Genomic DNA, 26,471 nt, shown 5'->3' with positions numbered 1-26,471 from the left:
TTTTTCTGGGCAGGGGCATTAAGTAACTAGAATTATGTACCACTAGTCCATGGGGTCGCTAAGAGTTGGACACGACTGAGCCTTCCCTTTCACTTTTCACTTTCATGCTTTGGAGAAGGAAATGGCAACCCACTCCAGTGTTCTTGCCTGGAGAATCCCAGGGACGGGGGAGCCTGGTGGGCTGCCGTCCATGGGGTTGCACAGAGTCGGACACGACTGAAGCGACTTAGCAGCCGCAGCAGTAGCAGCATAAAGAAGGGAGAATCTGAAGACAAAATAATAATTTTGTCCAACAACAGAGGTCAAGAGAAAACGAAAAGGCAGGGGCTATACTAAAGAAGGCCAACAGAGGTAGCACTTACCTTTGAAAACATCAGATACACATAGTCTAAAAGGCTTATCTATAGATCTTTGAGGAGGCTTGAAGGAGTCTGGGAAAAAATGGTAAAAATAGAAAGGTTTAATTTAAAAGTAATTTTTGATTCATGTCCAATGAGTCCACTATACTCCTATGTCTCCTAGAAAATACTAATAGCAAATTGACTGTGATTCATATAACACTTTGTAGTTTATGAAATGTTTTCACATGTTTCTTATTTAATGTCACAACAGTCTGTGAGGTAAGTGGAGTAGGCATTAATTAAACAAGAAAAATTTGGCACCAATTTGAATATTCATATAATTCTAAAACTGGTAATCTCACTCCTGAGTGTAAACGCTATCCATTTTCACATAAATCACTGCCCTCTATAAAGAACTCTAAATAATAATTACTATCAAGTTTATAATGTATTAAAATTAATATGATAGTAGTCTTACCAATTTGTTCTAATAAACATAGTCCTTTATACCATTTTGTTAGTTCACTTGATTGAGATCTTGTGATTAGATTTTCACCACTGAGACCACTTGTTGGGATAAAAGCTACATCACTTTCCTATAAAAAAAGGATTGAACACATGAAACTCAACACAACACTGTTTCTCCTTTTTTTGTTTGGCTGTGCCACAGGCATGTGGGATCTTAGTTTCACAACCAAGGATTGAACCCATGTCCCCTGCACTGGAAGCAAGGAGTTCTAACCACCAGACAGCCAGAGAATTCCCAATACAACACTATTTTTAAAAAGCTAAAAGGTTCACTATTACCGTAACTGTACCAAGTATGCAAAAGTAACAATGTACTTTTCAAAAAGTAACTTAAATCACAGAACTACTGCCCTGATGTTATCTGTTCCAACAGTTTCCAACCTTTTTTATTTTGTGGGAAACTTACAAGTCTGTTCCAAAACACTCAAGCATTTTTACCTAGTAACATAGGTATATTTCATACTTTTGCTGGAGGAATTTCTCTCTACTAGTTTCTATACTCCTTGGTAACCTCCCTAAATCTATACATCTAATAAGTGGAGAAAAAGTCTTCTACTTATACTAAATCCAAGCCAATTTATGCAATTTTCTAAAACAAAGTAATCCAAAGAACATAAGATACATTTAAGACCAGGGAGAAATAAAAACAAAAAGAATTAAACATACTGAACAAGACAAGAATACCAAAGTAGCTTTTTCTCTCATATCAGTAAGATGAGACTTACGAAAAGTAACCAAATAAATTTAAAATGATCTTACCTTAAAACCTGCTTGCTTAAGAAAGTGCCCAAGTTTTCCAGTAATCTCTTGAAACCTTTCTTGTTGCCAATTAACCTGACAAAGATCCAATTTATTTTTAAAACTGTGCTTAAGACCATGCTATTTATAAAAATTTTTAATTTCTGAAATAAAATATAAATTAAGACTATGAAATATAATTATAACATCTATGAAAATATGAAATCTATTTAAAATTAAAGCTCAGAATGTCAGATCTCACTATTAAAATGATCTAAAAGTAGCTTTTCCTACAACAGAAAGCCTGGAAACAAACACCAAAACATAGAATTTTTTGTGTATGCTAATTTTGTTTTTGTTTTTCAGTTACTATGTCCAACTCTGTAACCTATGGACTGTAGCCCAACAGGCTCCAGTGTCCATGAGATATTCTAGGCAAGAATACTGGAGTGGGCTGCCTCTAAAAGTAAATTCAAAAGTGAGGAGAAAAAGTGAGATACTTATTAAATTTGTGCTTGGACCAACTGCTTGACCAACTGAAATAAGATAAAATTATTGACACCTACTCAAGTCAACTAGACTTCTTAGTATATGTAATGTTCATATGTGATATGAATTCTAGATAACTATTCCCATGCTATAGTATTCAGGGGTAAATGTAAAAATAACTATAACTTGTAAGTTACATAGAAAGTCGTGTCAAAATAAGATGCATTAATGGATGGATACAGGGGTAGACAGACAAAAATGAGATCAAGCAAGGGGAAGAATATTATGTAGGAGGTATAATTTGGGTGTCTACTGTAAAATTCTTCCATCTTTGCTTTATGTCTGAATATTTTCATACTAAAATGTTGGGGGGAAAATAAAAGGTATATGTAATGATGATACCATAAAAGAACCATGTAGAAAATTTAGGTGAATATGTATTTGATCCCAGGATAAGAAAATACCTAAGCATAAAGAAAGAAATTAAAAGGAAATGATAATGTCTTTATTTTGCTTACAAATTACTCAGTTTTAAAACTTAAAAAAATCAAATTATATAAATTCAAAAAAATACAAATGATAAATAAATACACAAAGAATGTGCGTTCATGTGTGTGTGCTAAGTCACTTCAGTCATATCCAACTTTTTGCAACCATGAGGATTGTAGCCTGCCACGCTCCTCTGTCCATGGGATTCCCCAGGGAAGAAAACTGGAGTGGGCTGCCATGCCCTCTTCCAGGGGATCTTCCAGACACAGGGATCAAACTCACATCTCCTATGTCTCCTGCATGGACAGGCGGGTTCTTTAGCACTAGCGCCACCTGGGAACCCCTTCTGATCATGTACAGCAAGACTTAAAAAACATATATATCCTTAGGCCCGGAAATTTCCACAGAATAAACTATTTCTAAATACACGCACAAAACTGAAAATATTCTAAAGTAGTGGGCTGTTGAATAAAGTATATCTTCAAAATATACTAGAATAAAGCTGTAAAAATCTCTTTACATAAAAATTATTAGTTACTTGGAAATAAAAACAAGAATATTGCCAATTTTTTGAAAAAAGTAAATAATGAAGCAGACGAGAACCCAATGTTATAAAGAAAAAGATTTTTATGTGCAAAAATAAACTGAATGGAAGTACAAAATGAAAAGTTAAAAATCTTCAGGAGGGGGAAGCTGGAAATATAGTTTATTTCAAGTTTTCCCCATACCAGAATAAATAAGAATTTTTATAACTAAAAATGATTTTAAGATTTATAAGTTAATTCTGAAAGTAAAAATTTATCTTCTTGCCTACTACTACTAATACCTCATTTAATATCAGCATCATGTATTTATTCTTTAAAATATGACAACTGGGCTAAGAAAATGTATACTAGTCACATCTGAGGTCATCAATATGGCAGAACATCATCTTAATCAGCATCTAAAATGAATACTCAAAAAGCTTTTAAATACCTGATCCATCTTATTGACTGCAACTGCGAGTTGGGTCACTCCAAGAGAACGAACCAAGAGTCCATGCTCTCGTGTTTGTCCCCCAGTCTCAAATCCAGCTTCAAACTCTCCCCTGCTGGCATCTACAACTAAAATAGCTACATCTGCCTAAAAAATGAAAAGAAAAAAAAAATCTAAGCTAGAAACAATGTCACAGCATTTTAATTCAAAGGACAGACTACTGAAGTAATTGTGTAGGTCAGATTTTAAAGGAAGACTAACTTGACACCAAACACAAGCAAATCAAAGGAGTCACACAGATGGATTAAAATTTTAAATAGAAGAAAGTACTAGCATGTGGTCAAAAAAATAATGACATAAAGAACAAAACCTTCCCATATTTGATTACATAACAATTATGATAACTGGGCAAAGGAACAAAAACATAAAGTTAAAACGTAAGTAAACAGGGACAAATAATTGTGTTATGAACTCTCCATATTTTCTAATCATCATCTATTATAGAAGAAATCAATGTTCCATATGTCTAATGCTATTTTCATTGTTTTAATTAGTTAAAGTTATTATCTTTGAATTTTTTTTTTAGTATCCTTATTAAGAATCATGTACATTTACAAACTACAATTGTTTTTTAATCCCATTAAGACCACAGGGGGAAAACTCCCAAGGTTCCCTATTTCTGTATAAATAAGCTCTTTAAAAAGATACAGGACTCGAATACGAATATAAATGCAACAAAAAGGCTTATGTTGAAATATTCACTCCAATTTATTAATAAATGAAATACAAAGCTATGCCTTATCAAGTCCCTACCATTATTTTTACTAAAGAAACTCGTGGCTTTTATACATTTGCTACTTTGTAATAAATTAGAATTCTAAGGTTTTATAAAGTACCAATAAATAGACAATGAAAAATATAGTATTTCTCTATTTTTTAAAAATTTTTACAAGGCTAGAACTTTAATATTTTAAGTTATAATCCTAGGATTATAACCTCAGCATCAGGAAATTTTATTTACATTCACTGTACTTTGGTTAAGGAAATATCTGGTACCTGGGCTGCTCCTGTAATCATATTTGGAATGAAATCCTTATGGCCTGGAGCATCCATTAATGTAATAACTTTGGTTTTGGTCTCAAACTTTGTCATACCAACATCCATTGTTACCCCCCTTAAAGAAAACATAAAATGGTTAGAACTATAGAAATAATCAAGTTTTAGAGATTAAGTTATTTAATAATATAGGAAAAATAACAGTCTAAATTCTTAATTAAAATTATTAATTATTCTAAGAAAGAGAAAAATTATTACCTCAATTGTCTGCTCAACTCACATATGAAATAAATTAAAACAAGCCACTTCTCACTTCAATGATACAATTCTCAATCTCTCTACCTAGTTGACAGATGGTATAAAGAAAACTAAAAAGCTATCTATATACTTCAATAATCTACTTGATATGCTGACAGGTAAAAATTATTTAGTCTCCTAAAGCAGATATCATACAAAATTCTACTGTTTTCCAATATTCATTTTTCCAAAAATCTATAACTGTCCAACTATTTTTTCTAAGTTGAAAAACAAGCTTGTCATACCGCAAAGAATAAAAAAGACAACAAGAAAAAACAAAACAAAATTCAAACCACTATGATGTAAAATTCTACTTATCAGAAGAGGTAAGGAATATTGTGACCAGCTTTATTGAAAATTATTTTATATATTATAATGTAGATTACCCAATACTCCAAGAAAATAAACACACATATTTTTAATACTTTCTAATCATATTCTAAATGAAGACATCACAGGACACGGAGTAATTTCTTAGTTGATTTATGACTTTCAGAAGGCTGTAGAATATTAGTGTGAGATGGTAGGTATAATTGCCATTTCACTTAATTATTAGGTATCCTCTTTCTTTCCAGACAAAGGTGCCATTGGGTCCCTCATCCTTAACAGTTCTAACATGAAATATATTACCACTCTAAAAAGACTTCAAAAGAAATACTTTGATCAGAGGGATATGAGTGGCCATATTCTCCTAGAATCTTCCCAAAGTTAGCATTAAACACAGTTACACATTCAGGAGCAATCCACTGGATTAGATCTGCATAGCAGGAGATAGGTTTAACTAATTGTTTGTTGACTGTGTCTCATAAAAACATAGTAAGAAAGTATAAAGATGAATTAAATCTTGTAATTGAATTTACTAGTCATTTTGATTTCAGACAGAAGATAGTATACTACAAAAAGTTACTTTTCCTTTATAAACTGATATTATAATAACTCTGCTGCTGCTGCTGCTAAGTCACTTCAGTCGTGTCCAACTCTGTGCGACCCCAGAGATGGCAGCCCACCAGGCTCCCCCATCCCTGGGATTCTCCAGGCAAGAACATTGGAGTGGGTTGCCATTTCCTTCTCCAATGCATGAAAGTGAAAAGTCAAAGTGAAGTCCCTCAGTCGTGTCCAACTCCTAGCGACCCCATGGACTTGAGCCTACCAGGCTCCTCCGTCCATGGGATTTTCCAAGCAAGAGTACTGGTGTGGGGTGTCACTGCCTTCTCCAGTAATAACTCTACATATATATAAAGAATATATATATATATATATATATATATATAACACTATATATACTAATTTTAAATTAAGAGTCTTTCTCATAATGTTAATTCAAAATCAAGACAATTGACATATACTCAGGGAGGTAACAAGCAAAACTTCTCCCACAGAATAATGAACTAAGAGATTTTACTGCCTTTTGCTGTGTATATATGTTTTTCTTTCAGTTTCTTTTAATAAACATACTTTTAAACTATTTCCATAGAATTTAAAGGAGTAAAACATTGTATGTAGATTACAACGAAAACTACAATAAAAATATTTCCCTGATAACTGAAAGTTTTCTAAAAATAGTGTCTAAAATATTTCATGATTTGTTTCATGCATACTCAACACATATTACACAATTTTTTAAAGACTATATACAATTTCAGAATGAAAATTTTATATATAATGACTACCTTTCCCTTTCTTCGCCAGTCTCATCCAAGACCCATGCATATGCAAACGAAGCTTTGCCAGCCTTTTTAGACTCTTGTTCATACTTATGCATAGTTCTTTTGTTTACATCACCCAGAAGATAAAGCAAATGTCCCATCAGAGTACTTTTCCCAGCATCAACATGACCTAAGGAAAATTGATTCAAGATTTAATACTAGGTACATTTTCCAGATGTTGTTCACATTGAGGCATAGCATGAATTTGTAATTCAATAGTTTAGAGCAATAAACACCAATTTTTATCAAATAATAGTTTGCCAAGTAAGTTGTTAAAATGGAAAAAAGAGCATATCTCTTTAGAAGGAAGGAAGTTTCCTTGATTTCTGGAAATCAAAATGATCAACAAGACATGCCATTTTCCAATATTCACAAAATGAAAAGGCCACAACCAAGTCTAAAGACCTCTTTGGCAACTTGGCGTTATTTCACCCCAAGTGACCCTGACAACTCAACGTTATGGTACAATGCCCTCTTGCTTCATGTCTATTTACACACACACAAAAACTCAGAGTGGAGTGTATTCCCATGCTGCCACGAGACAATTATTGGGCTTGAGCAGCTGACTGACAATCCAGAAGAACAAAAGGCATTACCAATGACCACTAGGTTGAGGAGCTGCTTTCCTCCTTGCCGCTTCTCCAGTTCCGCTTTAATATCTATTTGTTGCCTCAGCTTGCCAGACTTTTTCACTGGTGTTGGTGTTGAACTCTGCTCTTCTGATGCTTGAATGGTGTGGGATGGAAGAGCTGATTTAGAAGCACTCTCAAGTGCATCAGAAGAAACAAGGCTGGTATCTTCACTAGAATGTCCTTTTTGAGGTGTATGGAAACTATGACCATTTTCTTCAGCAGTTACTCTACAGAAGGCAGAGACAGGAATAAAAAATATTTAAACCGAGTCTGGCAACCACCCTTGAAGAGCTGCTGCTTTCCCAGAGGTACTAGGATATTTCTTGGGAGTGTTGGCAGAGAATCTAAGTAGTGAAGTCACACGCCGACATAGAGAATAATCTGAGATCAAGCCCTGAGCCTTCGGAGTGGGAGCACTGATTCCAAGACCCTAGACTACCAGAGAACTAACCCTAAGGAGTATCAAATAGTGACAACTCACAAAAAGGAAACCACTTGAATACAAGACCTGGCATCCCCCACCCACCAGTAGCACCTTGAAATCATCCCCCTAAGACCAGGGACAAGGCAAGGTGTCCACTTCTGCCACTGTTATTCAACATAGTCCTGGAAGTCCTAGCTACAGCAATCAGAGAAGAAAAGAAATAAAAGGAATCCAGGTTGAAAAAGAAGAAGTAAAGCGCTCACTGTTTGCAGATGACATGATACTATACATGGAAAACCCTAAAGATAGTATCAGAAAATTACTAGAGCTAATCAGTGAATTTAGCAAAGTTGCAGGATACAAAATCAACACACAGAAATCACTTGCATTTCTATATACTAACAATGAAAATTCAGAAAGAGAAACTAAGGAATCAATCCCATTCATCACTGCAACAAAAAGAACTAAATATCTAGGAATAAACTTACCAAAGGAGACAAAAGAACTGTACACAGAAAATTATAAGACACTGATGAAAGAAATCAAAGATGACATAAACAGATGGAGAAATATTCCATGTTCCTGGGTAGGAATAATCAATATTGTGAAAATGACTATACTACCAAATGCAATCTACAGATTCAATGCAATTCCTACCAAATTACCAGTGGCATTTTTCACAGAACTAGAACTAAAAATTTCACAATTCATATGGAAATACAAAAGACCCCAAACAGCCAAAGCAGTCTTGAGAAAGAAGAACGGAGCTGGAGAAACCAACCTTCCTGACTTCAGATTATCCTACAAAGCTACAGTCATCAAGACAGCATGCTACTGACACAAAAACAGAAATATTGACCAATGAAACAAGATAGAAAGCACAGAAATAAACCCAGGCACCTATGGGTACCTTATTTTTGGGGCAAAGACAGCCTCTTCAATAAATGGTGCTGGGAAAACTGGACAGCAACATGTAAAAGAATGAAATTAGAACACTTCCTAACACCATACACAAAGATAAACTCAAAATGGATGAAAGACCTACATGTAAGACCAGAAACTATAAAACTCTTAGAGAAAAACATAAGCAGAACACTCGATGACACAAATCAAAGTAAGATCCTCTATGACCCACCTCCTAGAGTAACAGAAATAAAAACAAAAGTAAACAAGTGGGACCTGATTAAACTTAAAAGCTTTTGCACAGCAAAGGAAACTATAAGCAAGGTGAAAAGACAACCCTCGGAATGGGAGAAAATAGCAAATGAAACAACTGACAAAGGATTCATTTCCAAAATATACAAGTGGCTCATATAACTCAATGCCAGAAAAACAAACAACCCAATCAAAAAGTGGGAAAAAGACCTAAACAGACATTTCTCCAAAGAAGACATACAGATGGCTAACAAATACATGAAAAGATACTCAACATCACTCATTTTTAGAAAAACGCAAATCAAAACCACAGTGAGATATCACCTCACACTGGTCAGAATGCCCATCATCAAAAAGTCTACAGTCAGTCAGTGCTGGGGAGGATGTGGAGAAAAGGGAACGCTCTTGCACTGTTGAGAGTGTAAACTGATACAGCCACTATGGAAGGTGGTGTGGAGATTCCTTAAAAAACTAGGAATAAAACCACTGTATGACCCAGCAATCCCACTCCTAGGCATATACCCTGAGGAAATCAGGGTTGAAAAAGACACATGTATCCCAATGTTCACTGCAGCACTCTTTACAATAGTTAGAAGATGGAAGCAATCTAGATGTCTACTGACAGATGAATGGATAAAGAAGTTGTGGTACACAATGTAATATTACTCAGCCATAAAAAAGGAACACATTTGAGTCAGTTCTGATGAGGTGGATGACCCTAGAACCTGTTATACAGAGTGAAGTGAGTCAGAAAGAAAGATAAATATCATATTCTAATGCACATATATGGAATCTAGAAAAATGGTACTCAAGAATTTATTTACAGGGCAGCAATGGAGAAACAGACATAGTGAACAGACTTATGGACATGGGGAGAGGGGAGCAGAGGGTGAGATGTATGTAAATAGTAACATGGAAACTTACATTACCATATGTGAAATAGAGAGCCAATGGGAATTTGCTGTATGGCTCAGGAAACTCAAACGGGGGCTGTTTCAACCTAGAGGGGTAGGATGGGGAGGGAGACGGGAGGGAGGTTCAAAAGCGAGGGGATATATATATATGTATACCTATGACTGATTCATGTTGAGGTTTGACAGAAAACAACAAAATTCTGTAAAGCAATTATCCTTCAGCAAAAAAATAAATTAAAAAAAAAAAGAATATTTAAACCAATTTGACTGACATTCTATAATGTCAGAAGGGCAGAGACATCTCTTTACATTCTTACATCTGCAGACCAAAAAATGATCTCCGCTAAGCGGCTAGAGTCTGTTAAGGTGGAAATGATAAGCAGTTAGGCCCAAACCACACAAATACAGACTTAGAAGATTCCAGGAGAAAAACAGACTGCTAAAAACTAAGATAAGAAGAAAATATCCCATAAAGTAACTGAAACTCAATGTCTAAACCCATAGCTTAGCCATACAGTCCTATCAAAACAGGTGGCATAAAGGAGATATTTTGTAAAAATTGGTACCAAATGTGTTCCAGCAGATAAATTCATAAAAAAAAAAACAATAGCTTTATCAGTTTTTAATCCCTAACTCATTCCTCCAACAGCACAGAGACTTACAATCTTTTTTTGCTCAAACACTGTCCTTAAAGGAAGAATCTCTAAATGTCTACATTTTTACTACTTTTGACAAAGGAGTTTTAATTCATTAATTCAATAAATACTTGATCCACTAAAAACTGTAACATACACTAGTCACTGCTGCTGAGAAGAAAAGATATAGAAATGAAAAAGTTATCAACTGATCCCAAAAGTTTACAATCTAGTGAGGAACTCAGATATGTAAAACAGAAATAAAACCATCTGGCTTTTTTCCTCCTTGACAATGACAGTGCCTCCAAAAGTAAACACTGATCTTACTTAGTTCTTCCTTAGCTCTTTGACTGTGCTCCATGGAAATCATACCAGTGCTATCCTGTGGATAGCTACAAAAGATGTAATGTAATCAAACAGACTATGATGTGCCTTACCTTTCCTTCAATGACACAAATAAACAGACTTAGGACAAAGAACAGGTTATTGCAAGTTATTAGAATGGACTTCCCTGGTGACTCAGACGGTAAAGCGTCTGTCTACAATGCAGGAGACCCGGGTTTGATCCCTGGGTTGGGAAAATCCCCTGGAGAAGGAAATGGCAATCCACTCCAGTACTATTGCCTGGAAAATCCCATGGACAGAGGAGCCTGGTAGGCTACAGTCCATGGGGTCGCAAAGAGTCAGAATGAAACCAATTATACCCATCTTAATGTGGAGGTGGCAGAAAAGAATTACATATAGAAAGAAGTTTACAAACATCACTTAAGGATTGTAGTGTGATGGAGATGTGTACGAACAGTAAATCTCTTTTCTTCCTGCCCAGAGTAACAAAAACAGATTCACTGTTCTTTCTCTTGGTATTTTTTAAATGCTCAACACTGATTCTCATCCTTCGCTTCAGGAAAGAATCACATTAGTTATATTTTCAACTTTAATATAAGCCTCTTATCCATTCCTGTTTTATTTTGCTTTAGCAAATCTCCACTAACCAACTTGAGCACTCACTGCTTAGACAGATTGGCTTCATTTCAAACTACAGGGAAAAAATTTAAGTATGTGGAAACTGTTCCCACTCTTAAAAGAGTCCAACAAACCAAGCTAAGTAAATCGAATTTAAACTGAAATTTTCAAACATGTATTTGAATGTCCACAATTAGTTCTCAAAAACAGAAACATGACAACTCTGTATTTAGAGGAGTAAAGAAAAAAAACAAACCCTACAAATTACAGTCAAAGTATTCAACCAGAATAACTAGTCATAGACTCTAGTTCTGATCAGACCTGGGAAAAAAATCACAATCTCTGGCTTCAGATCCTTCTGTTTTTAGTGAGGCTTTTCTTCAAAGGAAAACTCATGGTAACTCCAACGCAGAAAACAGACAAAAGCAGAACAGCTATGACTGACACAGTGGGCTCAGGGCTGAAGTTGGGCTCACCCACAAATTAGGCAGCCCTATTCAGGATAGGAAGAGCAACACAAAATACGGTCTGTCTTGATTATTTCATTTAAAGTTCAGTAACATGGAAGATTTGCTTTTCTCTAACTTTCACAACATTCTCTTCAAGTAAATTTTAGAAAAACTGCATTTTAATTCACTAACCCGTGCAGTGTTAGAGGAAAGGGCCAAAGTAGTTAGAAAAGCATTCTAGGTAAGTCGGTCCTTAGTAAAAACTTCTGCATATTATAAAGAAAAAGTTAATGTATTAAGATTTTGAAAAATCTCTTAAGATGAGGTAAAGTAACTTTAGAAGTTCAGAGCTATAATTACTGACTGAAAGAAACAAAGTATGGAAGAATAAGTTTGTGAATATTTTTTCAGGTGCTTTATCATATAATTGTGCAACCGTATCTATTACTATAAAATGACTGGTCTGCTTTTTTAAACCATCTTTCCAAAATTGGGAATATTTCCACATGTATTGAGAGGCTTCATGTTTCTTTGCAAGTTTTTTAAATGATACTGGAAAGTTAATAATTTAGATTGAAGAGATTAACCACAGAGTTATTTGTTCTCTACGCAACGTTCTAATGATTTTTACTTAATTTTATTTCTCTGTGTTTTCTTGAGACAAAAACAACAGCCTAAGTATTATCCTTATTATAAATTTCCCCAAAACCCTAAAAAAAGTATTTGATGTAAATATAGCTTGGTCCCTGAGCAGTATTTACGCATTTCTGAGTACTTTCCATCTGTACCTGTAGGCCTTTCACATTCTGATGACTTCTCCTACAGAGCCACATCAAAATACCGGCTCACAGGTCTGCTTTTTACTATTTACAGGTGTTTGTTTTTTTTTTAATGTATTTTCCCAAGGACTCTGACCAATAAATATTTAAACATCTATTCTATGAAAAGAAAATAATGATTAACATTAATGGTCCCTGTCCTCATGAAGCATATAGTCTTATAAATTCTGAAAAGCATGATACTTATAAAGCATAAAGGTAGTATTCTAAGAATTACTACTTGAATTAAGCATTTTTTCTTGATCATTAATTACTATATTAATAATTTCAATTAACAATAATTTAACAATAATTTTAATTAATTATTGAGTATTACTGTTATAAATACTCACAAACATAACTATGTATTTACTTCTAATATATAGTACCCCATGGGCTGTAATATATACACAAATATACATAGACAAATCTAGAATCAAGCCCATTTTCTCATTCTCTTTTCTTTGTACTAGGCTCATTTGCATGTTGCTTTCTAAGCCTCTAAAACCTTTTGCATAAGATTTTAAAATCCTTAGAACAAGGAACTGCATAGTCTATTTATTTTTTCCTTGCTCAATGGAAATAATTCCATAATAGGATTAAATGGCACTTAAGACAGGAGAATAAAAAGGTATTTATGATTCTGACAACCCAAATATTTTATTTATAAAATAAAAAATAAAAATAAATAAAATGAACAAAATAATCATTAACATTCGTCCCAACACTCATGGATATTTCTATTAATTTACATAAAGAAATGCTATAAAGGAGAAAATAATGGCTGCTGAGTTTGTATTTCCTGAAATTGAAAAAAATATATATTGTTTACATTTGATAAGTGTTTCTTGTCTAACTGGTAGACAAAATATATATAGTTAAAGTTATGACTCTGCTGTTATGTCTCAAGTAACCCACTTTCCTCATCTATAGAAACTCTTGACAGAATTCTAAAGATTATGAAAAGAAAGAATAAATGAGTAATACCTACGTATGACTTATTATCGTTTCTCATTAGATATCTGCAAGTCTAGGAATGCTTTATTTTATATTTTGTCTTTGTTATACCGATCCATGTTATTCAGTATCAAAGTCTAAAAGAGTTTAATGATAATAGTAAAAAAATTTAATTAATGATTGCATGATTCACCAGCTACATTTAATTCCCAAACACTGCTTGTTTATGCCATCTAGTGGCATAAGGATGCCCTACCTCACAGTGCTAGATTTCACAAAATCATAGGCTTTTTACATTAAAGTAGCTATAATTTGTATGAGGAAATTGACAATGAGGGCGATTAACATACATATGAGTTCACAATCAAGCCTAATTTCTCATCCCCTTTTCTTTGCATTATGCCATACTGAGGACCTATTGTACTTCAATGATTATATTATGCAAAATTCAAATAGATTCTTATAGTCTAACAAGGAGACAATACTTATTCAAAAAAAAGGAGGAAGGGTTAAAAACCTTACCTGGGCACTTCAAATCCCATAGTTTGCTTCTTTCCAGATACAGTCATCTTAGTAACTTTTGGCACAATTTCAGATTCACTTTGAGATGACTGGGAATCTATTGATTTTCCTAATTAAAGAGTAAAATATAAAAAGCTCATTAATTCAAGTTGATTCCTAGAAACATTTATTGTATATTAAATATGTATTATGACAATTTTCACAGAATCACATCTTTAAACATATTTTTTTCCCTCTAAAAAAATTCAGTGAAATATTAAAATGCTGAAAGAAATTCTTCTGTCACCCTGTTCTGGGAAATCCCCTCTTGTCAGGACTCTTCTATGCTTAACCCTCCACCAAATCTCTTCCTAATTTTGAACTGACTCTTAAGTTTCAATATTAAGAGGTCACAAGGTGGTTTCTGCACTGAGCCTCGTTCTGACATTATACCTAGACCATCTCTTTCTCTCTCCTACCACACCCTTTCACAATACTAAAATTGTTCAGTCAGTTAGCAGATGGTTAAACTATTTTTAATCATGATACCTACAAACTGATGAGCAAGTTGAGAGTCTGAATTGTACTATACACTGCATATATTTTACTTGGTCATAATACTAGACTTAGTAAGATACTTGATTTGTTGTTCAGTCACTCAGTCGTGTCCGACTCTTTGCAACCCCATGGACTGCAGCACGCAAGTATAGATACTTGATATCTATATAGGATACGGGGGAAGAGGTCAAAATTGAAAAATTAAAAACATGAAGGAAGATAAAATTATGAGCTAGGTCAAAGTAAGACTTTTATGCATCTGAACCTTTAAATATATATATATTTAATTCATGGAATTCTTTAGAATGAACTTTTGTTATTTTCAGTAAGAGTACCATTAGGATTTTGTCCACATAAAACTATAGAAACTGCACTGCTGCACTGATAAGTGTATATACATAAATTCTGTTTAAAAGTTAGAAAAGGTAAATTAATGTATATAATTCATTCAAAACATTTGTTATCTACCTACTGTATGCCAAGCATTATGCTAGAAATATAATGTTGAACAAAAGCAGATACAATCCTTGTACTGAGAAAGCTTATAGTGGAGAAAATGTACTAACTGATCACAAAAATATAAGTAAAATTAAAACTGTCACTAGTGTTATAATCCATATATGATTTGGTGACAAGGCACATGAAAACAAGAGTTAAGATGCAAAAAAAAATGAATAGGAATAAACTACAAAGAAGAACATTTCAAACAGAGAGAGCAGCTTATATATAAAGGCCCTACTGTAGGAGGCACCGTGGTCTTCAGAGAGTGAGAGTAGAGGGGAGAGGGAGCAGAGTAAAATGAAGCTGAAGAAGGAGGCGATGGTCAGGCAATGCAGGGCCTTTAAGTCACAGCAAAGATCCCAATGTTCGTCCTAACACAACTGGAAGCCCAGAAAATGATGTAAGAACGTGAGGGGGAAGGGAAATAGAGGAAAAGATAAATGGTCACTCTCAAAGAAGAAGTCTGGGCTGGAGTGTATATTTGTGACTCATCAGCACATAATTAGTTGCTGAAGGCACTGACATAAGTGAGATTACCACAGCAGAGAATACTGAGGAAGAAAACAAGTGCTCTGAGGACAAAGCCATGGAAGAAATGCAACCTTTAATCATTGAAAGAGACAGTAAGAAAGAGGAAGGACAAGGCCTGCAAAAAGGTGACAGAGGAAGGCTAGGGGAGAATGGTGCCCAAAGCTAAGGGGGTTTGGCATCACCAGAGTCTGAGGCTGCTGTTCAATCAAGTGAGACGAATGAAAACATTCACTAGTGACGCAAGCCCTTTAGATAAAGGTCATTAGTAGAGTTAGCAAGAATCATTTGAGAGACATGAGGGGAGGAAATGTTAGAATGGGTTAAAAAGAAAATGAAGGTAAGAAAACAGAAGTAGCTGCAAGTGCATGTCCACTATCTCTTACGCATGATTCCAAAGTCCAAAAGCTCTAAAAAAAAAAAAAAAAAACAAGGGGTTTTTTTTTTTAACTCGTTTGGAAGTAAAACCTGACCTGGAGTGAAGTGAAGCTTTTTGCAGCCCTGACTTACTCCACTTAAAGTGAAAAGCCACACAGTCCAGTGCAGAAATAACAATGTGATGATCATAGGGTGCTGCCCCAAATCCCATCGGGGTATTACACCACAGGTGTTAATGCTTTCTGAAATCCAAAAACTTCTGATTTCTGAGTCAAATCTGGTCCCAAGGGCTTAGATAAGCAATTGTGTAGATATATGGACCAATGACTCTTAAAAAAAATCTGACTGGCAACAGGAGGAATGTGGTAGAATGGTAGCAAAAATGTTATATGGGATCATCTGATGGAGAAAGCAAAACTGAGAAGGCCTGGTTCAAAGTATCAAGAAGAAAAAAGATCATGTCAGGTGTTTTAGAATTTCTGACAATGCAGAAAGGGATGGGTCATAAAGCACAGGTAGAAACTGAACTAAAATAGGAGAAAGGCACTCTTACTACAATAGAAACCAGACTGGTATGTTGAGAAGCTAGAAGATGAAAACTCCTAATAGTTAGTTCCTATTTTCTCCATAACATAGCAACTAGTTATCTGGTGAGACTGAGGGTGACTGAGAAAAGTTAAAAGACTAGTGAAGCGAATAAGGCTTTCAATAATTTTTGCACAAAGGACGAGTTGAACACACACCAAAATGGGGGAACTGTTGGACAGTACTGAGATTTACAGTATTTAAAATTGAGATTTGCCCATTTAAGATTTGTAATAATGAATGTGCAGTGGAATCAATCTGCCTGTCCATATGACTTTTTCTAGCAATGTTCAGTCATTCAGGAAGAGGCACAAAGAAGATACTGACTGCGTCATTCAGAGGTAGGTTTCTACTCAACAGATACAAAAAACAAGCAAAGAAAAAAAGGTGGTTGAATGGCAACAAAAGGGGGGAGTTACTGAAATTATAAATCACGAACTCTAAACTGGATTAAACAAAATGATAAAGGAAGAGTGCTGATGCACTCAAAGTTGGGGTCCAAAGGTCAAGAAAAGTTCATGACAAGAAATACAACGAAGTGGTTGTGGTCAGAATGGAACATGTGAGTTCATGATTTGAAGGGAGAGGAAGTTGAAGGGAGGGAATTCATCAGTGAATTTCTGATGGAAGGTGAAGGTCACTGGAAATGAGCTGGTCAAGGAACTGCCAAGTTCAGAGCACTGGACTTGTTTTCCCACGTGGATACACAAGCTATGATCATGAAAAGCTCAGGGCATAAAAGAAAACTGTAAATCAGCTGCCAAAGTCTTAGTGATCAAGGAACAGTAACTATGACATTGTTCAGGAGATGACATCAGTGAAGGCTGGTTAGGGCAAAAGACAGAAGCTTCAAAGGAGCCGGGATTTAAGGGGGGAAAGAGAGTGAAGGAATATGGTTGGAAATGGCAGAAAAGAAAAGAAAGTTGACTTTCTAGACCTTGGAGTTTGAGAGGATATACATGAACACAGGAAAACAGGTTGAGAATTCTGGAGGGGTTTGATTTCCATGATAAAAGCAGTTTCAAAATTCTAGCAAACTTAGAAAGGGGTGAGTGAATTAAAAGGGAGGAAACTGAGAGCATGATGATGATGATAATGGGGGGGCGGGGGGAGGGGGAATGAGGGAGTGGTGTGTGTAGGTGGGGAGAACACTCTGACTGATAAAGAGGCACAGCAGATTTTGGACTCTGTCAAAATAGAGTAAAAGACTCAGAATACATAAAAATGTCTCAATCCAAGTAAGACAAGGTTAATTCCCACTTCTGCCTTTTTTTTCCCCTGATTATAAAATATTTATTAAGGTATACTTTAGGGAATATAGTGAATATAAAACTTAAGATAATTAAAACTAATTTTAATACCTTCTATTTTGTGTATAAAAAAATCCCTTGACTCACTTACACATTTAGTACATTAAAATACTTTAATGGTGACTTTTATAAAAATTAGTTGGCTCATAAAACAAAAGGTCTTTAAGCATAAAGAAAAGTCACAATATGAACTCATACTATTTCTGGCTGTGCTTAGTCACTCAGTCATGTCCAACTCTTTGCGACCCCATGGACTGTAGCCTGCCAGACTCTTCTATCCATAGGGATTCTCCAGGTAAGAATACTGGAGTGGGTTTCCATTCCCTCCTGCAGGGGATCTTCCCAACCAGGGATCAAATCCAGGTCTCCTGCATTGCACATAGATTCTTTACTATCTGAGCTACCAGGAGTATTTCTAGGAATGCAGTAAATATTTTTCATTTCTGGCGATTTCTATCTACAGGATATCAAACCTCAAACCAAAGATGCAGTATTTCAAAAATTTGGTTATATAAATGAAAGTCTTATTTAGGGAAAAAAAAAAACACATGAATCTGAATATCAACCATTAAAGCAATGGTTCATAAACCTTTTTATTTTGGTCAGATACCCCTTTGAAAAAGCTAATGAGAATGGGACACTTTTGACAGAAAAATACACAGCACAGAAAATTCTGCATGCTATTTCAGCGGGTTCAGTAATTCCAACCCTAGAACTCTCCCCTTGAGAACCTTGCTTCCGCCTATTTTGGAAATACGCTAATTCAATTTTATGTTATCCGTAACCGATAAAAGCATATGCTCAATACATTTTCTATTAAGCTGTTATTAACAGCAGTGTGATGTGGTTCCATTTATCCAACCACATTACACAGTTCCCTTCATAACTAGCATCAAGCTGATGACAAGTAAAATCTACTGACACAGGTCAGAAATGAACTAATAACTAAAATAACCAGTCATGGATCAAGAAGAGATACATATATCCATCACATATAAATGTAAAATGTTTACTGTATTCCCTCATCTTCCCCTTGAGGGTTTAAAATTTCAAACCATGAGTTCCTCCCTACTGCTTTTGCAAGTGATCTTAGTTCTCTTCTTCAGGCAATAACCTCAGTTTACTTTCTACCTACCTCTTGCACGTAACACCAGCCACCTCCTAATGCTTAGAGATCTGGGCTCTAGAAGCCATTCTGACTCTTGCTACGTGTGCTCATGTAGGCTCTTCTGCCAGAGGTTGTATATTCTCTTTTACCTTCACAGCAACCATGCAAAGTGAGTATAATTATTCCTACTTTAGAGAAACTAAGGTTCAAAACAGTTGCTTTGTCAAAATTATAGAACCTTGGGCAGTGACACAGCTAGATTAAAAAAAAAAGGATATGTATCACATGGTGATTAAAGAGCTTATACACTAGTCTGAGACAATTATAAAAGCTGTGGAGATTAAGTTGTAGAAACAATAAGCAACAGAATTCTAAGTATGCATCTGAGTAATTAGGAACAACTTAACAAATGAAATGCGATTTGACTGAACCTGGAAAATAACACAAGAAAAGTCATTTTTAAGTGTTAATGGGGCAAAAGTTCTGAAAAAGAATGGGCAGTGACAAAAGACATTTTTAAAGACTATATAACAATGAAGCTTTGAAGGAAAGGGTTCTTTAAAAAAAAAGATCTTTCATAGATTTATTTTCAAGGGCTATTTTCTCATGCAATAAGTAGAGAGTAAAACAAATAAATATATTAAATTAGGGAGGATAATTACTGTTTAAAATGGGAAAAGCTAAATTAAGAAGAGGTAAAACAAAAACCATAAAAACATATGTAATAATGATTTCTCCATAAAATATGCTGCCATGTCTCATCTGTTTATAATCCCTTAACTTTCCCCTAGCCATTAATAAGGCATTCTCTTCTTCATTCCTAGGACACTTTAAACTCTATAGGTATTTTCCACCTTGCAGTAATCAATTCTAGTTAGTCTAGCATGGCTAGAAATCTAAGGCTCTGCCACCAGAAAATTTATGAACTTGAGCCTAGACTGAGTCATCAAATACTCCACAGACTGAGTTTATCCCATGGGCAAAATAAGGATATCATTACCTAAACCCTCTGCTGCTGCTGCTGCTGCTAAGTCGCTTCAGTCGTGTCCGACTCTGTGCGACCCCATAGACAGCAGCTCACCAGGCTCCCCCATCCCTGGGATTCTCCAGGCACGAACACTGGAGTGGGTTGCCATTTCCTTCTCCAATGCATGAAAGTGAAAAGGGAAAGTGAAGTCGCTCAGTCCTGTTCCGACTCTTCGAGACCCCATGGACTGCAGCCTACCAGGCTCCTCCGTCCATGGGATTTTCCAGGCAAGAGCACTGGAGTGGACTGCCATTACCTTCTCCCACCTAAACCCTCTACCTGACAACAATTTTGTAATAAATATTGTATTTGTAAAAGCATACCAACTATTTTAAAATACTGTCAACTAAAAAAAAATTGTCAGATCTTATTCTTTGGAATTATGTCATCATCGTTCATAGAACATCCTTGCCAGAAAATTTCTACATCAAAAATAACTGCTGAAATTCGTGGTCAATACATATTTACTGTCAAGTATCTTTAGTTTCACTGGATACTGCTGTACCCATTAACCTCTTTTATTTTTTTAAGTGATTTTAGTCAATTGTAAGGTCAGAAAGTGCTGGAATAAACATGTACCTAGTCATAAACATGTACCTAGTCATAAACAGGAACACAAAAATTATACCTCAACTTGGCTTGAACCTAGTGTTTTTTTTAATTTGCTTAATTGTCTTCCCAGGTGGTGCCATTGGTAAAGAACCCACCTGCCAATGCAGGAGACATAAGAGACCTGGGTTCGATCCCTGGGTCAGCATGATCCCCTGGAGGATTGCATGGCAACTGATTCCAGTGTTCTTGCCTAGAGAACCCCATGGACACAGAAGCCTGAATGGCTACAGTCCATAGGACTGCAAAGAGTCAGAAACGACTGAAGTGACTTAGCACATAACACATACAAGTCAGTCTAAAGAGTACATTAAAAAAAAAAAGACATGGTATTACAAAATCCAATGGGACTACTGTGGGGGAAAACATGCTAAGCTAACGTTCACCTCAAAGAGTAATGTGAGAGAATAACCAATAAAATTTTTTAAAGATGATGATAGTTGACTGGAACTACCAGGTATCAATCATAAAGCTGAAATAATTAAAATGTGGTAATGGCACAAAAACAGCCTGATGAATTAGAATAAAGCACCTGCAAATGAACCAATAGGAATATATTTATGTTCGAGATACATAAAAATAAGAATTAAATGTATGGAAAAATACATAGGAATATATAGGTTACAAGGGGCTTCCCTCATGGCTCAGCAGTAAAGAATCCAGCTGCCAATGCAGGAGACACAGGTTTGATCCCTAGGTCAGTAAGATCCCTTGGAGAAGGAAATGGAAACATGCTCCAGCATTTCTGCCTTGAAAAATCCCATGGATAGTGGAGACTGGTGGACTATAGTCCATGGGGTCACAAGTCAGACATGACTTAAGTAACTCAACAACAAAAATACAGGTTATACACAGTCCTCTAAAAAAGTAGGAATTTAACATATGCAAAGAAATGTTTCAAATCAGCAGGAAAAGAATGGGTTATATCCAATATTGTATTGGGAATACTGGCTATCCATTTGGGAAAAAGACCCTATCATAGGTTTACAGTGTATCATATATAAATTCCTTAATGACTAAAGATATGAACATAAAGAAAATATAAAAATATATTTAATTTTCAGGTAAGGAAGACTGACAAATTTTACATTAAAATTTTAAAATGTTTCCAAAAGATACCACAAGCAAACATAGTGTATGTGAGGAAATACACAGAAGGGGTTAATATACATAAAGAGCTCCTAGAAACCAATAAATGAAAGTGAAGTCGTGTCCGACTCTTTTCGACCCCGTGGACTGTAGCCCACCACGCTCCTCTGTCCATGGGATTTTCCAGGCAAGAGTACTGGAGTGGGTTGCCATTTCCTTCTCCAAAGGATCTTCCCAACCCAGGGATTGAATCCAGGTCTCCCGCATTGTAAGCAAGACACTTTACTGTCTGACCCACCAGACAAACCAATAAATAGACCAGTTCAAAATACACAACTCAAAGAAAGGTGTAGCAGAGGAAATGGAGTAGGGAGGGATGAGCAGAAGGGAGAGGAGGACTGAAAAGAGGAGATGGTAAAAGAAGGGGAGCATACGGTTAAAGGGAGCAGAGGAATAAGTAGGATTTCTACTTTTTTTATTAGCATCCAGCATTGCAAAGGAAAATGGGAAAAGAGCACTATCTGACACCATTGGCAAGAGTACAACCTTTGGCAGGGTTATTTGATAAAAATAAAAAAGTTTACTATATACATTGTATTTCTGGAAATGTGTCCTACAGAAATACGAACGCTACTGTGCAAACAATATATAAACAAGATTATTTACTGTGGTGCTGTTTGTAATGGCAAAATGATTGTAGATGTACCTCAATGAGGAAATGGTTAACAAATTATGATGCATCCAAACAAAGAAAAAATTTGCTTCAGAAAAAATAGTAAACCTACATGTACGGAAAGAAAACCATGAGGCTTTCCGTACAATGGGAAAAGCAACTGCAATATTATACAGCAAAGATGCTATACCATTGTGCTATTGGCATTAAAATGTCTACAAGAATGTAAATGAACTTTTAAAGTGATTACTTCGAGAGACGACATGAGGAAAGAAGAAGGACTTTTCATCTCAAAATTTATATACATCTATGCTACAATGACTACATATACCTTTTATAATTAAAAATGTTTAAGTGAAAACCATATATATCAAAACATTCAAAACATTAAAAATTCATTTCTATACTATTCTTCAGAGATGCTCTTGATTTCTATTTCATGTTTTGAAACAAAGGTACAAAGTTCACTCAATCAATCATCCAATGATTACTTTATATTCAGAATGCTCCAGTAAGGTTGAAAGTAACATTCTCAAGAGTTTTGTCTTTTCGTGTTAAGTAACCCCTTGTTAGGTTCCAAGGCTTCCTGAGGGCAAGGACTGAATCTTTTGAATTTTTCTATTTCTACAACTGAAGTATTTGATACAATGCATATCACTTATACATGTTTGCTGAATGCTGAAGTGAACAAACAAAATCATTTCCTAGTAAATTCCTAAAAGGAATGAAGGTGAAAACTAAAGGGAATTATAAATGGAACATCTTTGAACGTGGAATCTTTTATTGCTGAAAAAAAAAATCATGGTAAAATCTATCCTACACTCTTAAATTTTCTAAAGCAGGATTTCTCACTCTTAACTACTGACATTTTGGACAGGATATTTTTTTGTTGAAGGTGAAGCGGTGTATTACAGAATGCTTAACAGCATCCCCCAAATGTCTACAGAGCCAAATGTCTGCTGTGGGACAAAATCACCTCCGGTTGAGTACTGCTCTAAAGAGTTACTAGCAAAAGAATTAAATACTTATGATACAGCCAATAACCATCCCATGTCAAAATCCTCCAGTCGACTCTCACTTGAGAGTATAGTAAAGGAGGAAGTCTACCTGCTGCCAGGTACTCTGGGTTGAATCCAGGCCCTGAAACTTTACTGACTGACTTCAAGTGAATCACTTCACTTCTCTCTGTGCCTAGTTTCCTTGTCTATAAAGTGGTAACAATATTAAAACCTATCTAATAGATTAAGAGAATTTAATGAGTTAACACATGTAAAGGGTTTAGAGCAATACCTGGCATATATTAAGTACTCAATGATTCATACCACACTGAATCTATAGACACAAATTAATCTCTTAACAATCATGTATTAATTCATGACAGAAAGGAGGGAAATGTTGGGTGACTCTCTCTACTAGGTACTAGAATAGAGAGATCAAAGACATGATACTTAGGTGGCGCTAGTGTCAAGAACCTGCCTGTTAATGCAGGCACATGTAAGAGAGGTGAGTATGATCCTTGTGTTGGGAAGATCCCCTGGAGAAGGGCATGGCAGCCCACTCCACTGGGTCCACAGGGTCGCAAAAAGTCGCCGACTGAAGTGACTTAGCATGCACACACGCATAGCCTCAAGAAACTTTATGTCTAACAGAGATACCACACAAACATTATTACAATATGAACTGCTATAAGAGACACAAAGACAATGCATAGGACAGGTCCTAACCCACTATATTGGAAGAATTAGACAAGTTTCCTTCAAAAGATTCCTAGTGAATCTTGGAGGGAAAAATAAGGAATAGGGACTCAGAACCTGACACAATGCATACGACTGACAGCAGATCAGCATGGTTGGGAAATAAGAGATTAACTGGGTGAGAAGGACAGAAAAACTGGCAACTCATTAAGACCACATGTAATATTTAGGTATTTAACTTGATTTTGAAATATAAGAGCCACTAAAAGAATTTCAACATTGGTAAGACATACCATATTGTGAATTAAAATGAATTGTGGAGGAAAGACTGAGGAAGAGCAGTTAGAAAACTGCTGTACTGACATGCGTAAGAAATTCTATTAACTGACCTAAGAATGATGGAGATGGAGAAAGGGTTATTTAAAAGCTATTACAAGATAAAATTAGGGACATTTGCTGCCTGAATGTATGTAAGAAAGTAAGAGAAAGAACAGCTGCCAAATTTTCTAGCAAGGAAAAGTAGATTGCTATTACCAAATAAATATATGACAGAGAACTAAAAGAAGTCTACTAGTCAGGATCTTGCTTCTCTTGGATGGTCTCTTATTCAAGTGCAAAATTAAGAGCAGTCCATTCTAAATGGACTACCTCCTAAATAGACAGATTGCCTATTTCATGTTTTTTTTAAAAACTGCTTAGACACCATCTCAGGTCTTTTTTCCAAGTTAAATTGTATCATGTACGTGGCACTGGAGACACAAAGATGATTAACAGTCTCTGTTTTCAGGTAGCTTTCATTCTAGATGTGATGGACCTGTAAAATGACAAGGCTGACAGAAAATATAAACAAAGAAAAGAGAATACTGCAGGTGATCACAAGTGCTATGACTATAGCTGAGTACCAGAGCACATGAAATAAGAGGGGACAAGCATGAAAGATAATACATTAACAAAATATGGTGATGAATTAAATGTTAGGGAGGCAGAAAATACACGTTAATCCCTATGACTCCAAATTAGATATGAATATAGAACACACTGGATCTGATATTTTCTTTCAAGACAAATAGAAATTGGATAGAAAGCTCGATAATCAAGTTTGCAAAGCCGAATGAGAGCGCTATTAAAACACAAGTAAATTGAGATCTGGGAATGGATGAAATAACTTACAGAAAGTGAAATGAGAAGGTAGTGAAGGTCCAATGAATGTACGCTAATAAAGGGAGAAAAGAAGCACTCACATTCCTTGTACAGTCCTTACATGAACTAAGGTTCATACAATCATGCAAATTTGCTGGTTGTATTATTAGAGATAATTTGGTGCTGTCCATCATTTTATAGGTGAAAACTTAAGTGGATTTCGAAAGATCATATGCCTGATAAATGAATTTTTCTCCAGGATATTTCACAGGCACCCTCTCCTTTCCACCCTGTTTCTGACTGCACATCCTCAGAACTTCATGGAAGTACATTTCCCAAGGTAACCAAATCAGATCTGTCTTGAAGTTAATAAATATACAAAACTTGCTAAGTCAAGCACCTCTGTAAAATCTTAATGCTCTGTCTCAGTTCAGTTCAGTCGCTCAGTCGTGTCCGACTCTTTGCGACCCCATGAATCGCAGCACGCCAGGCCTCCCTATCCATCACCAACTCTCGGAGTTCACTCAGACCCACATCCATCAAGTCAGTGATGCCATCCAGCCATCTAATCCTCTGTCATCACCTTCTCCTCCTGCCCCCAATCCCTCCCAGCATCAGAGTCTTTTCCAGTGAGTCAACTCTTCGCATGAGGTGGCCAAAGTACTGGAGTTTCAGCTTTAGCATCATTCCTTCCAAAGAAATCCCAGGGCTGACCTCCTTCAGAATGGACTGGTTGGATCTCCTTGCAGTCCAAGGGACTCTCAAGAGTCTTCTCCAACACCACAGTTCAAAGGCATCAATTCTTCGGTGCTCAGCTTTCTTCACAGTCCAACTCTCACATCCATACATGACCACAGGAAAAACCATAGCCTTGACTAGACGGACCTTTGTTGGCAAAGCAATGTCTCTGCTTTTGAATATGCTATCTAGGTTGGTCATAACTTTTCTTCCAAGGAGTAAGCGTCTTTTAATTTCATGGCTACAGTCACCATCTGCAGTGATTTGGGAGCCCAAAAAAATAAAGTCTGACACTGTTTCCACTGTTTCCCATCTATTTCTCATGAAGTGATGGGACCAGATGCCATGATCTTCATTTTCTAAATGTTGAGTTTTAAGCCAACTTTTTCATTCTTCTCTTTCACCTTCATCAAGAGGCTTTTCAGTTCCTCTTCACTTTCTGCCATAAGGGTGGTGTCATCTGCAT

At 35.7% G+C, this 26,471-nt stretch overlaps 1 protein-coding gene across 2 annotated transcripts in view; it reads right to left on the bottom strand.

The window, feature by feature from the left end:
• Positions 1–26,471, bottom strand: part of HBS1L (HBS1-like translational GTPase) — an 86,811-nt gene that overhangs the window by 17,023 nt on the left and 43,317 nt on the right. For both annotated transcript variants that reach the window (XR_825631.1, XM_010844256.1), the window contains exons 5-12: positions 14,089–14,197; positions 7,216–7,478; positions 6,584–6,749; positions 4,617–4,734; positions 3,561–3,707; positions 1,629–1,703; positions 820–937; positions 363–431 (exon numbers count right to left, since the gene is read on the bottom strand). Coding sequence is in view for 1 of the 2 variants with exons in the window: in XM_010844256.1 (XP_010842558.1) it covers positions 363–431; positions 820–937; positions 1,629–1,703; positions 3,561–3,707; positions 4,617–4,734; positions 6,584–6,749; positions 7,216–7,478; positions 14,089–14,197 (1,065 nt within the window). In the remaining variant the exon portion in view is untranslated. The remainder of the gene's footprint in view (positions 1–362; positions 432–819; positions 938–1,628; positions 1,704–3,560; positions 3,708–4,616; positions 4,735–6,583; positions 6,750–7,215; positions 7,479–14,088; positions 14,198–26,471) is intronic.

The sequence above is a fragment of the Bison bison genome, unplaced genomic scaffold (assembly GCF_000754665.1).
Source record: "Bison bison bison isolate TAMUID 2011002044 unplaced genomic scaffold, Bison_UMD1.0 scf7180017864198, whole genome shotgun sequence".
Taxonomy (NCBI): Eukaryota; Metazoa; Chordata; class Mammalia; order Artiodactyla; family Bovidae; genus Bison; species Bison bison.
The sequence above is the reverse complement of the archived record's forward strand: the minus strand, read 5'-3'. Positions and strand labels throughout refer to the sequence as shown.